Source organism: Phalaenopsis equestris, unplaced genomic scaffold (genome assembly GCF_001263595.1).
Source record: "Phalaenopsis equestris unplaced genomic scaffold, ASM126359v1 Scaffold000246, whole genome shotgun sequence".
In the NCBI taxonomy this organism is placed as follows: domain Eukaryota; kingdom Viridiplantae; phylum Streptophyta; class Magnoliopsida; order Asparagales; family Orchidaceae; genus Phalaenopsis; species Phalaenopsis equestris.
This window is the reverse complement of record NW_018164688.1, coordinates 548,513-565,008: the sequence shown is the minus strand read 5'-3', so window position 1 is coordinate 565,008 and position 16,496 is coordinate 548,513. Positions and strand designations below refer to the sequence as shown.

The window sequence follows — 16,496 nt, the reverse complement described above, 5'->3', positions numbered from 1 at the left end:
TATATATATATATGATGAGTATTTTTTTTAAATAATTTAATTGACAAGGCTACAAAAATTTATAATTAATTAAACTTATTAATGAAAAAATGGAATAAAATATATTAAATTATATTTAAATGAATATTTTAAGATGAATAATAAGATTTAAATCTCGACCCAACCTTTAACATCTGACGGTTGCGTGACTAGAATTGTTAAAGCAACTCTTGTTAGCTAACAGCTCGTGTTCGGTTCGTTGAGCAAACAAACCGAACATGAAAAAAACTTCTGCACTCGATGTATATATGATTTGAACACAAACAATGATATTTTTTAATGAGTCAAGCACGTGTTGTGCCTGGACTCACCCAAGCTTGGCTTGTTTACACCCTACCTAGTTCTATGCAAAAAATGATTTTGAGCTTGAACGGAACTAGTGGAATCACTGGTTCATGGTTGAACTGTCCGGTTTGATCCGATTTTTAAAACCATTCAAAAAGTACATTAATACCATGTTAGTTTATAAGGGCGCTTCAGTAATTTTATATTATGGAAAAACCTAAACGAGACACTTGGGACAAATTTCAATTCTTGTATGCCACTGATCCACCTAAGCATTCTCATCCCAACAAAGCTTAACCTAATTTTATGCTTCTAAAGCATTGCAAGTCTCACCACTATCTTATAAAATTTTTCTTTTAAGTCTATGCAGTACTTTTTTATCCCACAGTGGGCTTGATGCATTCCTTCGCTTCAACCATTAAATTGTACTAATAAAATCCCCACGTATATTACCATCACATTGAACAATAATCCCAAGATATCTAAATTGTTCACTATTTTTAATGATTTGATCACCCATTCTTATAACTCCACCAAGATGTCTACTACTACTAAAATTATATTTCATGTATTCAATTTTAAATATACTCAAATGAAGGTCTTTATACTTTAAAGTAGATCTCTGTAATTCAAGTTTTTTCTTGATTTTTTTTCTCTACTCGTATCCACAATAAAGATATCATCAGCAAAAAGCATACACCAAGGTACATCCTCCTGTACATGACTAGTAAGAGCATCCATTACTGAAGCTAAACATTATGGGCTTAAAGTATACCCCTAATGTAATCAAACTGAAATAGGAAAAATACTTGGGCAATCCTCCTTATATTCAAACACAAGTAACAACTCTAGCATACTAATCTTTAATGACTTGAATGTAAGTCATATCAATATTTTACTTAGTTCCTCTATAATTTGCACACACTTGTGTATCCCCTTTATTCTTAATAATGGGGACCAAAATACTCTTCCTCCACTCAGACATCTTTTAGTTTTAAAAATAATATTAAAGAGTTTAGTAAAAGCTAAGAAACTCCCAAATCTCTTAAATATTTTCACACTTTAATTGGGATATCATCAGGTTTTACAGGCTTTCTACCATTGGTTTCTTTAAAGCCTCCCCAACTTTTTTTTTTATTAATGCGACGGTAAAAATGAAACATTTTATTATTATTAACGATATTAAGATCACTAAAATCGATTCACTTTTCTAAAACTTCATTAAAAAGTTTATCAAAATAACCCACCCACCTATGTTGAATAGTTGCCCGACATAAATCCTAACTGATTATGAAAAATCCTTATATCACGTTTTAAGTTATGTTCAATCACTCTCACCCATAATTTTAACTTATGGCGTATTAACTTAGCTCCTCTATAATTTGCACACACTTGTGTATCCCCTTTATTCTTCAAAATGGGCACCACAATACTCTTCCTTCACTCATCGGGTATCTTTTTAGTTTTTAAAATAATTTTAAAAAATTCAATAAGCCAAGAAATTCCTAAATCTCTTAAATATTTTAACACTTCTATTGGGATACCACTAAATCTTACTAATTTGTCAACCTAAATTTTCTGTAAAGTCTCATCAACTTCCTTTTTAATAATGTGATGTTAAAAATAAAAAGTTTTTTTTTATTATTAAAAATATTAAGATCACTAAATTCGCTTGCATGTGTAAAAACTTTTTTGATTAGTTTATCAAATAACTCACCCACATATGCTGAATATTTTCATCTAATAAATATACTTTTTGATTTATCATCTTTAATACACTTTACTTGAATTTAATATTTACTTCTCTTTTCTATTTGTTTGGTAGTTTAAAATATGAGAAGAATAATTCATAACTATAAAGCGCCAGTGATATTATGTAAATAAAAATATTAAAAATTGACTAGTAATATAACTACACATTCTGCATACCAGGTATAATATCAAGTGTTTGCAGAAAAGTGCTTTATAGTAGAAAAGTGCTTTATAGTATAACATCTTACCTAAATGTTATACTAGAAAAGTGCTTTATAGTATAACATATTACCTAAATGTTATACTACTTCGTCAATTGATATAATTATAAGAATAATGTATCACAATTAAACAAATTAATATTCAAATAATTAATTAGGAAGCTTACTTGGACTTCTTTGACATGTTGACACTACGATTTTAAACTTAAAATTCTTAACTTGTATTATAAGTTAACAATTATTAATAAGAAAATAATAAAGATTAAGTATTAAAATGGGTCTTCACTTTGGAAATTCTTCCCCCTATTGACAAAACCCTTTTCCTAAATCCTCATCTCCCTTGCCCCTTTCCTATGAATAGAGTATGTCCTCACACGTACAAAGCTCTTGTTTTGTCGCTCCTTACACTAGGATCTTAAGGAGCTCCTTCGAGTCTCTCGAGCGTAAGAATAGTATTAGATGGTATTAGGTGGTATTCTGAAAGTATTATGGTAAAATACCATCACAATAACATCTAATACTACGAAATCGTACCTACAAATTTCAGATGTAATAATCGCTCCCAATGGAGAGGATCTGCTCGTGGCTTCGGTAGAGCCACTCATCTACTCTTATCACACGATTTCCTTTCTTATTGGTTCTTCTACAATGGATGAGCCGCTCTCTACCCTAGGAACTCGCACTGTCGTTACCTCACATCTCTTTATGCTAAAGAGCTCCAACGAGCAAAATTATCACCAACACTATATTTTTCAAAGTAAAATACACATTGCCTACAGCACCAAGAAGTTATAAATATAAATATCAAAGTTTGGGTGTCAGATATGTAAATACATATAAATTGAGGTATGCATGTAAATTTTCCTTATTTGTATCATCAAAGCTCATTCAGCTTAGGTAACATTTGCAATTACCTCAGATGTAGCATCAGACTTGCTCACTTCGCCACACAGCACCTGAATCCACGAGTTTGATATATGCGCTTGAAAAATCATCAAAAAATTTCACTTGATCTGATGCATAAACTTTGATCCACCTGCAATGTTAAGGATAATGGCAAAATATGTTATGGACAAATCATTTATTATGTTACCACTAGAACCTGGCCGAAATAAAATAAAATTGCATATTTTACGCAGCTTTGACCTGAAATTTTTCAAGTAAAATATTACTTTAAGCCTTTCAAACATGGCCAAATTGTTTAGACCAACAAACTGGCTTTCTAATGACCTTTAAAACAACACAATGCTCTGCTTGGAAAAATATTGAGCAGCTAGTTTTAAACATAGCTACTTAAAAGAACCATGCTTTAACTATAGTTTAAATCCTTGTTTTAAAAATCAAAACAGATCAGATCGATTCAATTGTAAACCAATCCTTCAGCCGGTTCAGTCCAAGCTCAAAACGACTTTTGTACAGAACCGGTAGCTGAATCGGTGAACCGATATGGTTTTGATGAACTGCCTTGAATCTAATATAGATCATTTTTTTTATTTTTTTTATTTGAATATGGCTAGAAAAAAAAAGGAAGTAGATTAAAAGTTAAAAATAATTAAATTATCATGTCTCAAAATTTTATTTTAGAATAGTATTTAAAATATATAAATCATTTTTTATATTTTTTTTATTTGAATATGGCTAAAAAAAAAAGGAACTAGATTAAAAGTTAAAGATAATTAAATTATCATATCTCAAAATTTTATTTTAGAATAGTATTTAAAATATTCAAGAATGAAATTCCGGGATTAAAATATTATATATTGATATGGTTAAAATATCATCATTATTATTGAACATTAAAATCATATTTAAAAAAATTAATATTTATTAAATCTTATGATTTAACCCCCAATTCAACAAAGATTGAACCATTAAATTTTGAACTTGTGTGCGTTACCACAAATGTCGTTACCTCAAACACTCATCATCCTCTGCAAGAGCGTGATCTGATGGCAACCCTATCATGCTTGACATGGAACCTGTGTGCGTTAATGTAATAAAATCGTAGTTAACAAATTATATGCACATACCATATAATACACGCTTCTAAAACATTTGAAAAATTCAAATTTATTATGCATTTTACAAAAGCAGTTCTTGTGTTTAACCCATAAACATCAATGAAATGGAAAATGGAATAGCACATTATAGAGTGCAAGAAAATGTTGACAAGCCGTGGTAAAGAATCTCCTTTTGAAGGGACAAATATCAGTACTTGCATCACTTAAAAAAAATCACAGTTTTCTTATGGATGAGTTAATGAAGAGCTTGCTATTTGGAAGCATGTTTCTTCGTCTGTGACCTTTCGAACGAATTCATGAAATTCTTGAAACGTTCCTTAATGTCACTCTTTGCCCATCGTAACATTTTGGATGCGGTGGCTAAAAGTTAAAACTTCCCATCACCCCTCACTTATGGGTCTAGGTGAAAGCGCTACTGAAGGTTTGGGCGATAATGAAAATTTACAAGGGAAAATGTTGCTGAAATGTTACCAAGCTAGCACAATAAAATTGAAGGCTTCCATAAGGAAAAGATGGTTTAAAATGAAAAATACTAACAACAACTTGATATAAAAAGTTCAGAAAAAAAACCTTCATTTTCATGCTAGAAATTTATCACCTTTGGAAAAATTTCTATTGTAGATCTCCCAAACAAAGAATAAATCGAACAAACAAGTTCACACTCAAATAATAGGCATTTAAATGTAAAGAGCAAAAATAAAAAAATAAAAAATAAAAAGAAACAACACAAACAACATGATCAAACCAAGCATGTCTAACAAGAAACCTCAGAAGCATGTAACAATTGGCCTTTCATAATCATAGAAAGTAGCACTATCTTTTATTAAATCAAACATAATCAAACCGACACTACTTATGTTCAACTCTTTCAGTGAATTAGCTGAAAATTTTTGTTCAATTATAACTTGTTTACTTTTCAAATGAATCTAACCCAAGGAACTTTTTATTTCAACAACAACCGTAACTTGAAAGAAATTATTGAACCGAACATGGACTTTTTTGACACCCTGGATTTACCAATCATTACCCTTCACGGAATAAAAAAAAGAAGCCCTTCACGGAATAAAAAAAGAAGCCCTTCACGGATTTACCAATCATTAAGTTATGATTGAGCAATGACCACACATTCACAAAATTCATAAATTTTGATCAGTTCTCGTATATTAACAATTATGGACTTAATCATATATTTTAATGTGGTATTAGTGATATAAAATCTTGCGGATAATGATCAATTTTCACTTATACAAGCTGTAGTAAACACCGAAAGCACAAGAAAAGCATCATAGAGTTGAAAATTGACCTGAAGATGCCCATGGTTTCTCAAGAAGAATTTTGTAGTAGGTATTATCAAACACATTAGGATTTCCAAAGCCTTTGCTTCCTAGTGTATGGGCTCCAGATAATGCAACAAGTTCTTGGGTCCTGCAAAAACGAAAAGTCTCATCTTCTAACCAGTACCATGCTAGTGAGGAAAGTGAAAGCATTCAAATTTCTTCTGGGGATCAATTTTATTATTTGAGTTGTACAATTTAGAGCCAACAATGCAAGCGAGAACATATTATTTATAAAATGTAAATGACAACGTAAAACAAGAAACAAGATTTTGGTGTGCTGGTTACGTTATGCAAAATAAGATGAAGCAGAAGCGAATAGAAGTAAAATCTACCGGGAAATAAAAGAGAAAAGAGAAAAGATAAAGAGACAAGTTAAACTTATTTTTGTTAGAAATTATATTAGAAAATAATTTATTTCTGTGAGAAGTTATGAGGAATAAATTATTTCGTTAGATTAGGAGTTATTTCCTTTCTTATTTTATATTTATTTCCTTAGATTGGATTTATTATTTCCTATTTTTCATTTCCTATTTTAAGATTTTTCCTTTATCTCTAAAATAATTAATATGGATTGATTAATTGGAGAGATTAGGAGTTATATCTTTCCTTTAATATTATTTTAATTTTATTATGTTTCCTATTCTAGGATTCATGTAAGGATTATTCATAACATCCTTGATATTAATGAAAATTCCGTTTTATTCCGCACTTATCTGAATTTCAAAATGGTATCAGATCCGAAGTCCCTAACCTAGCTGCCAGTCCTCCTTCCAGAACCATCGACCTCCCTTCCTGTCATCCTCCATGCGGGAAGGGAGGGGCACTCATCTTGGTATTTGAAACCGTAATATTTTTCTTCTTCACTTTCTCCACTGTGGTCGACTCTAAAGGCGGTGTCACCGTCAACCTCGTCGCATGCAGCGTCATGATGTTCATCATCCCGACCTCCACCGGTCATCGTCCAATCAATTATTCTCCTTCGCTGCTTCGCGGACATCGCCAACAACGAGAAGAAATTTTTTTAAGAAGAAATTTTCAATCGGATCCATGACCATGACGCTTAGGGATTTCATGGCGGTTCAATCCCCTCCGAGCTTAAACCTCCGCTTCGGGCATCTCATCGAGGTCTCATCGTCGTAGGGCCTGGTTACCGTCCCTAACCCCGTTGGCACTTCTACTAGGGAAAGCGTCGCCACCACCGCCTACGCCTGGCTCATCCATGTCCTCGACGAGCAAGATCGGACTTTCCTATCTCTCCATCATTTATTGGTCGCCACTTTGACGAGGACGAGCGCAAGTCCTTTGATTCCTCCTCCGCTTCTCGACGCCCATTGGTTGCTGCAGTGGAATCCACTAGCACCCAACCTATCTCAGGTTGTCGCACGATCATATTCCAAGCAGTTGATTTTCAATCTGGTTGTGGCACACCATCTCTCCCCATCCCCAGAGTTACCAACTTCTGCTAGGAAAGCGTGGGCAGCTAGAAAGGAAGTGCTAGTTAAAAGAGGCGTGGTCTCCAAGCCACCGCAGGCCCATCCTTCTGTGACATTGTCTGGAACTGCGGCTGCATCTAGATTTGCACAGGCTAGCGCGATTGAGAAGGTTTCATCAGGAAGGTGGCAATCGAAGCCTACAGATGTGGAGGTGATCAAATTCCAGAATAAGGAGAACTTGGATCGATGGGCTGTGGACAATATTCCAATTTGGAATGACGAGGAAGGGAATTTGGGAAGGATTTCCTCGTATTCTGTACTAAAGAGGGGAAATTAAGAGGTATTCGTTCTGACGGTTTTCTACAGTGGGAGGGTGATATCCTCTTCGTATTGTAAATTTAATGATATAAATACTTTTGAATATCAGTCTAATTTGCCTTATGCAGTGTCTCATGAGTTTAAAGTAGCTGCATTATAGTATCAACATACTCCTGATGAAGCTTCGGAGAGGCCAAAGTTGAAGTTCCTTCCAAGGACAAAACCATTGGAGTCCTCTACTAGAAAGGTATTAGAGGACAAACAGAGATAACTAAATGCAGAAGTCCGACTTCCTGGTTTCCAGCAGTTTGACTTCCCCGATTTCCTCTGGTTGTCAAGATTCCAACAGTCTGACTTCCTTGATCCTCTAGTTGTCCAGATTTCCAACTGTTTGACTTCCTTATTTCCAGCAGTCCAGCTTCCCTAAATTTCAACAGTCCGACTTCCTAGTTTCCAGCAGTTCGACTTCCCTGATTTTCTACAGATCCTCCTCCGAAGCTTTTTCCTATATCAAGCCCTCCTCCAGAGTTTTCCTGCAGCAGGTCCTCCATTGAAATTCTTCCTACAGCAGGCCCTCCTCCAGAGCCTTTCCTGCATCAGACCCTCCTCCGGAAACTTTCCTACACCAGACTCCAATGCTTTTCCTATAGCAAGACCTACCTCCGGAGCTATTTCCTTTTTCTACAAGTCATACCTTGTAGCTTTTTTGCAGGTTATCCACTTCACTGCAAACTCCCCTGCAGCTTTAGCTTTAAGAGTCTTCTGCATATCTACACACACTGCAAGAACTGAATTAAAGACAACCTCAGTTGTCTGCTTCTTTGTAAACTCCTCTATAATATTATCTGTAAAAGTTTTACAGTCAAAGACAATCGCAATATGGGATGAAGAATTCAAATTCTACCTCAAAGTTTCTTCCTCGCCCATTGTTTGATGTTTTCAAAATCTAAGTTGAACATGGTTTTCAACCATTTTTCAATTTAAGGGGAAATGTTGGAAGTTATATTAGGAAATAATTAATTCCTCTGAGAAGTTATGAGGAATAAATTATTTCCAAAAATTAGGAATTATTTTATTTCCTTCGATTAGATTTATTCAATTTCCTATTTTAGCCTATCATATTTTATGTTATTTCTTTTATCTTCAAAATAATTAATATGAATTGAATAATTGGAGATATTAGGAGTTATATATTTCCTTTCATATTATTTCCTTTTTATTGTCTTTTCTTTTCTAGGATTAATGTAAGGGTTATTTATAACCCCTTTCATATCAATGAAAATTCCACTTTATTCCGCATTATTCGGAATTTCAACCGTGTTCCTATTTCCAATTTTCACAAGATTTTGTTTCTCATATACCCAGTATTTATAAAAGGTTATAAAGCAGCTAAAGAAAAGAATAAGGAAAGAAAATAATCGAAGGGAAATCAAGAGGAAGAAATTTGGAATCATTTATTATAAAAAAATATATCATAAAAGAATCTACTACATAAAGTATCTTCTTTATTAAAATAATAAAACTTAATAGGCAGCATTTTATGGGCAACTTTGATGTTATGTCAAATATTATTGGCATAGCACCGGATTATCTCCCCACCCACCCCCACTGGAGTGTCAGATATTGATGATGCAAGAGGAATTCCCCATTAAGTAGTGCTCAATGTGATTAACCTTAATAGAAGAGAGACAATCTGTTGCAACTCTTCTACAAAATCCATGGAACATTAACAAGGTAAATATTTTCTTGGCAGTAGTAATCTCACCTCAGGATTCTTTTGCACGCTCCTTGTCACCTCTTGCACCCATTAAAAGACCCTTAAAAGTGGTCTGAAGTTTTAGCATTGATGTTCTTTAAGTTTAATCTATCGTTCAATCCCACTCTCCCTAGTCTCTAGTGTGAATGTCTTTCAACATCCTTTAGTGAACGAGTCCCCTAAGCTGCCAGTCCTTCTATTTCCAGTACCCATCGACTCTACACTAGAGCTAAGAGCCATCTTCACAAGAGTATGAAAGAATTGATCTCGAAAGGTGTCTTTGCACTGGAGTTCGTGAGAGCATCATAAGAAAAATTTTCAACTTGTCCAACATGCAGAAAAAACTGCAGATTTGATTTCGCTTTGGGTTGATGGGATACGAAGAAGCCCAATGCCAGCACATAAGTGTTGCTAAAGAGACACATGCGAGGCCCACCCAATGCCTACACTTAAGGATTGCTCAAAAGACACGTGCGAGGCCCACCACTACAGAAGGGACTGCTCCTCCCATGGCCTCCTTCTGATTATACCACCCAAGGCGACCACCTTCATATGCAACTGGAAGCTGGCTTCAGTTCTAGCAAAAATGAAGCCAAGTAGCAGCACTTGATCCAGCAAAAAGAGGAGTTATAGGACAAGGGGGCTAGGGAGGAAGATCTTGCCCAAATTGGTGACCTTGGGCCTTGGGTCCTAGTCACAGGGAGAAGAAACCGCATGCCCAAAACTAGCAAGTTGGATAAAAAGGTGAACCAGGAGGATAGGAAGCAATCATCCCCAAAGGGACATGAGATGGGAACTAAAACAGCTTAGGTGCACATTGCAAGCCCCGGCATGGATAATCAGTACAATGACAATGGCTTGGAGAAAAGTACCATTTTTGCTAATATAATACGTCCCTTCATTTTCTGGACCAATAGCACCCACTCTTGGGATAGACAGACTATCATGAGACTCAATACAGAAGCACTAGGACATTGTCCAGGCCTCAAGGTTGTTTCACTACTCTTTTCGAAGTCTCACCCCCATTCCTGACTGGTTCCTGATATAAAACTTATATGACAATGTGCGGGGCCATTCTTCGGATTTGAGGTGAACATCCTTTTATGTAGAGCACCCTCTGGGAATTTATTGGAGCAGCTCACTTTGATCTCATTTTAATTATATATACTAATGCTTTATTAGATAGCCCGGTATTGAGTACAAGTAATGGAGGGTTATCCACCATTTTTTTCTATTTTTTTATAGTTGTTTTCTCCTGTATTTTTGCGTTTAAATTTTATTGCAATATTTGTCATTTCAAGGGAGCCATCTTCTAGTCAAATTCTCTGCAACTTTCAAGCATCCCCCTTTTCCAAAGTTTCAAGAACGGAAGCACTAGCTCTCAGACATCCTCAAATTCACATGGGAGGTATAATCTTTCCTGCCACCTACTCTCCTCTCTAGAGTTTCTCAAGTGTCCTTTTGTCATTGTCAAAAGCTCTACCTAACGACCCATAATCATTTTCTACTAAATCAATAAGAAAGGAATGGCTTCTCCTTAGATTGTGTCATGGAACAAACCAAGATGAAAACAGACAGTCGGACGATAGAAACTAAATTTTCTATATTCATCTAAAATTCAATAAATGAAAGAGCCACTAGCAAATTAAATTAAAACAATATATTTAAAATTACCTCATTATTGAATGTCCACTTCTATAAATATTATCTCTTCTAACGCTCATCGTTAATCATTTAATTAACCTGAAAAATTAGTTTAAAATAACAATGAGCTAAACAAATCAATGAATACTCATACTCATAAATCGCGGTAATAAAAGAGAAAAGAAAGCAATATGCATGTCAAACAAGCTTTAAATAAATCAATAAAAATATTTGATGCTATACAAAGAACTTTACTATATCAATATCATTCTATGTCTGTACAACCATCATAGAAGCACAATCTAAAAATTGTGACAATTAAAATACATCAATATCAATATCTTTTTTTATATACGTGCACGGGTATCTTAGTGTTCTCCCACTAGTATCATCAAGTCATAGCAAAACATGCACATACAAACATACTATAAAAATATTATCTTTTTAATAACAAATATTTCATTATCAATTACATAACAGTAAATATTCTTGTACATGATTCAATCAAGCAAAGCAGAGCGCACAAGTCATTCATACAATATGAACAAAATTCATTAGAACCATAAATCATGAGATGCAATACTGTAACAATAACAACAAATGCATTTGATTGATAAGAACCAAAATATTACAATAGTATTAGTATTAGTACTATTACTATTACTATTACAATTATTATTATTATTATTATTACCACTAAGTTTTAATATTAAATCAATTTAATAAACCTTACTTCGATGGAGCCTATACCGTGTGAAGGCTTCATCTTGCTACCCTCTGCGAGAATCGGATTGCATCAGAACCGGCTTTGGCTCCCTCCCTCATGAGCTTCATATCCTGCTCGATAGCGCACGAGCTTCACTACAGATACTGCAACAACTTCCTTTTTGATTTTCTCAATCTGATTCAATATGCCAAAATCTATGGCACTTAAACACTTACTGGCTGAGATGGATTTGGGAATACATATTGGTTATGCCTATTCTTTACTCTGACCAAGTGCCTCCTCAGGAGGGGTAGATTTGGATGTTCCCCTGAGAATACATTTGTTGTAATATCCTAAGGTTGAACTCTGCATGTAATATGTGATGGCCATCTGATAATATCGTCTCTTCACTTTTGAAACTAGAGTTTACATATCCCGTCTGTAATGAACTAGTAAATATTGGCGTTGCATCTCATATTTCATCTGGGTCCAAGTAGTGATCTTATCTTTTATTTCATGCTGGCGTAGGTGCTTTAAATTTTGCCACCAAAATAATGCACCCTTCTTCAATTTATTGGCGACTAGTTTCATCATTTTGTTCGGTGACACATTCTAGTACTCAAAGAAAAGTTCAAGGCCTGAAGCCACTTGATGAACCCTTATGAATCCAAATAATGATCAAAACGTGTTAAATCCACCGTTAACTCAAAATTCTGGCTTCATAGATATTTTGGGTCAATTCTTTGGGATAACACGACAAAAACTACAAATCTAAGATAAAGGAATCACATAAATAAGTCTTATATAACTAGGATTAGATCCCCCTATAAAAAGAAGGCATCAAACTCACGTGGAAAAGCCAGTCTAACCTCCCAGATCTGGATCGTTCCAGTCCAAACAAAATAAATCACGGGAGCGGGAGCGGGAGCAGCTCCTTGTTACGTTGCGGCTACTAGTTGCACCCGCATAAAAAAGTCAACCTCGGTTGAGAATCCTCTCTCATAACTCCTTCCAAACCAAGTTGAATCTCCAAGGTCTTTACAGCTACTTGAACCTCCTCCTTTGCCACCATGTAATCCCACGATCTTTTCCCCACCCAAATTGAGCCCCTATCTAATGAAGGCAAGATCTTATAGAGGTTGTTGCTTGAAATCCGAGCAGGTTAGAGGTAGGACGGGCATCAGCCTATCTATGGAAGCACCACCATGCTACAAGCACCGCTAGCATTCTTCTCTATAAAAGCTCCTTCGTTAAATACTTCATCGAAATAGTAGGACTGGAAATTTAAATAAACTGATAGTCTAGCCAACATAAAAATGAGCATTTCAATGAGGATTGCAATAATTGACTTTGCATATAAACTTCATTTCTGTCTAGAATCACCATAAATGCCTTTCTTTTCAATTTCATTGCTCCATTCCATGGGCACAAAGCTAAAATATCACCATCACTGTATTTTTAAAAAAGAAATATACATTTTCATGCATATATTTATAACACCAAGGTATTACAAGTGTAAATATTAAACTTTGAGTGTTTGATATATAAATACATAAGAATTGTGTGGTATGTAATTAAATTTCCAAATAATAAAACCAACTATTGCACTATGGACATCAAAAGGTGCAGAGTACCGCAATACTCACGTGAAGCCTTTTTTCTGGAAGCAGCTTTTTAGACCAAATGCATCCAATGTTTCAAGGGGAAGTTTCCCCACGGGATCAGGTTTCCTACAGGTTGAACTATTCTCTGATGAGAAATACTGCATGATGATTAAAACAAAAATCATTATTTAAGACAGTGATAAAATCTTAGTAAGTTTTATGATTATAATAGCATGAAAACTAACGGCACACTTGGGGGAATTTTTCTCAAAAATTAAAAACTTCGGAAAAAATCAACTGGGTGATTTAAATAGCTTCATAATGCACATTATTCTACTCATCTCAACAAAATTTATACTACACATAAAGAATAAATTAACATGAACTCGCATAGTTGCACCTCGCATCTAGCCGGCCTACTTTAACAGGAATTGCTGGACCTCCACATAGAAAGACCGCTTCAGCCCCAGCCACCGCAATGAAGTCCGCCCAGGATACTAGAAAACTTACAAAATATATGAACAGAATTTCGTTCAAACAAATCATTCTCCATAACATGATAATGTACCTTGGTGAATTTCATCAGCTTCCTTCTTCGCTTTCTCCAAGATCTGAAGAGAGAGAAAAAAAGAAATAGATAATAAAATACATATTTACCACACCTTGAAATAAAAGAGAATAATAAGCAAAATTCTTGATACATGTTGATTAAAGTAGCTATATATTTCCAATTTGTTCATGAATTTTTATTTAAGCAACCAAAACTAGAGGTTTCTTACAACTACGAAAGTATTTTCTACAAGATAGTGAGTGCAGGAAGTTCCAAGCAGGAAACCTTTAAACTTTTACCAAGACCAGCATTTTCAGGTCTATCGAGTTCATAAAGTATAGATCCATTCATGCCACCTACAACAAGAAATTCAGAAAAAAGTTGAACAGACAAATTAAATCGTGCAATAAAAGAATGATACAAAACATAGTAGTTCATTTAACCAAAGGGACAACTACATACATAGCACACATTTTTTATGTATTTACATAACTCACACCTAAATTTTCATATTTATACACATAGCATTTAAAAATTTAATAGCAAATCAAAAATACTACTATTACCACTTTTTAAAAGTGAAATACACATTTTAATGCATGGGTATAATGTACCTTAGTCATGTATGTAAATATGAAAATTTTGGAGTGAGACATGTAATACATAAGAATTGTGTGCTATGTAAATTTCCCTTAACCAAAATGGGAGACAACATTATAGAGCAGAGATCAGAAAAACTAAGCATGATGGACATTAAATTCACATGTGCACAAAAATAGCTCCACAAAGTATGCGAAGATTTTTCTCAAAATAAACAGCTTCTTAAAATGGAAACCTGAGCGATCCTTCGTATCATATGTTCCAGCATCATGGAAGGCCATGCGAAGCATGCCAGCAGCTTTAGCCTTGGACAAGACAGCCCTCAAACTATTTTGAATTGTCAACAACTCGGCTACATGTAACCTTTGCAATGATAAAAGACAGAAAAGAATTATTTTAAATGCTATGGTATAACAACAAACTTTGAAAAGAATGTGTAATAAAGCAATTAACCGTAGAAATACGTTCAAGTTAAATAAAAATTGAATTCAAATAAAATTCCGTAAAAAACAGGAGAAAAACAGTTAATCCATTCTTCAGAAAATCTACAGAAAATTTACAAAAAAAATTTCAAATCAAACAAAATTAGGGAAAAAAGAATTACGCGATGGCTTAGTGATTCCAAAGACCAACCTAACTTAGTCATATTCAAAAGCATAATCCTTAATCTAGCGAAATATCTAGAAAATGCAAAACTTAGAAAGGCGTCTTACCTGTTGACAATTGCTAATGCTTTGTGAAATATGGGCCATGCAGGTCTCCAAAACAACAAAGCTATTTTAGTTTCAGAACTATATGGAATAAAAGTGTCATAATGGCAAATGCAAGAGGGGTTTAATCTAACAATTACTAAGAGAAAGGGGTCATGACAAATCAGAAAAGCTAACAATTATATGAGAAATAAAAAAAAGAACCAAAATTCAAACATGTTTTAGCTATATAAAACATTATGTCGTGAGGCATATGATACAGAACAGAACATAATAACACCCCAGATAATCATCAAAATCTATTGGTAGAGCAAACTCTATCGAACATGCCTTCTATTACAGGTAGTAAAATTTTCAGTAAAAATAAACACGCAGTGCTTCCATTAACTAAATAGTCTTAGTGTTAGGTATCTTTTCTGTTGCAGATCTTATATTGAATTTATACACTAAAAGTTTATGGCTGTTTGTTACAAGGGAATTCCAATTGATGTATATCTTAATGTAGAATTATGAACATATTATATACATAACTTTAAGTAATGATATATCACACATGCATGCAAGCACCTGAATGTTGTTTATATATCGAGTAAACAAAAGAAATCCCAAAATTACAAATAATATATTTGTATGCCTTACAAACATCAACTCAAACGGTATAAACAAAGTCTTCCATTAAGAAGTAATCATGCCATAAAATATATGTGCACTTTCTTTTTATGACCAAAAACCACGATTAACAATGCTGTCACCATAAGTGAAAAAAATATATTGGATTTCATAGTAATATATGAACTTACAAAAAAAGAAGGTGATAATTACTTTCAGGAGAGGTGCTATCAATTCACTAATAAACTTTTTTACTCGAGAAAAAAGGGAACTTCGCTTTAAAAATAGATTGTAAAGTGATTTTAAATAAAAAAGTTTAAGCATGTCAAAGGAGTAATGAAAGAATATTTTATAAATATAAAGATATGATCACGAGAAATGAATATCCCACCCACGGTAAGTTTATATAACTAGAAAAGTTATTAATCTTCGAGGAAGGTGGTTAAGAGAGGTTAATTGAAACTTTAAAGTTGAACTATTTTTGGAGCCAACACATAGCCTGTATAAATTTGTCAATCCCCTTCTTCCACATACTGCCATACCTTAACAAATTATGTTGATCAAAATTGTCACACCCCAACAAACTCCCTTGTTAGAGTCAATCGTGACAGAAACTGACAATTTGATCAGACCAACTCTCATCAGCAGTCGTCCTGCCTTTTATAATCAGAACTCGGTGGGTGATAAATTAATCTAACTGGATCACCGCAACAAACGTGATACATTGTATTTCCGGAAGTATGGAAATTATAACATCCAAAACATGAAAACCGTACAGAGCTGTTAAATCCAATATTAAATAAAAAACACGTACCCAAAACATATGTACAAAGCTCCCAAAACAATCATGTAAAAGTTGTACAAAGATACACCTAGCTACTCACCCTAGTGCTTCTTGCGCCTACCTGGAA

General features: G+C 34.2%; 1 protein-coding gene across 3 annotated transcripts in view; it reads right to left on the bottom strand.

The window, feature by feature from the left end:
* Nucleotides 1-3,111: 3,111 nt before the first annotated feature.
* LOC110024096 (putative L-ascorbate peroxidase 6) overlaps nt 3,112-16,496 on the bottom strand; it is a 56,064-nt gene continuing 42,679 nt past the window's right edge. For all 3 annotated transcript variants that reach the window (XM_020723843.1, XM_020723840.1, XM_020723844.1), the window contains 8 exons: nt 14,502-14,629; nt 13,952-14,022; nt 13,685-13,727; nt 13,517-13,613; nt 13,159-13,242; nt 5,622-5,743; nt 4,210-4,276; nt 3,112-3,333 (listed from right to left, as the gene is read on the bottom strand). In XM_020723843.1, coding sequence (XP_020579502.1) covers nt 3,225-3,333; nt 4,210-4,276; nt 5,622-5,743; nt 13,159-13,242; nt 13,517-13,613; nt 13,685-13,727; nt 13,952-14,022; nt 14,502-14,629 — 721 coding nt within the window. In that variant the 3' untranslated portion in view covers nt 3,112-3,224. The remainder of the gene's footprint in view (nt 3,334-4,209; nt 4,277-5,621; nt 5,744-13,158; nt 13,243-13,516; nt 13,614-13,684; nt 13,728-13,951; nt 14,023-14,501; nt 14,630-16,496) is intronic.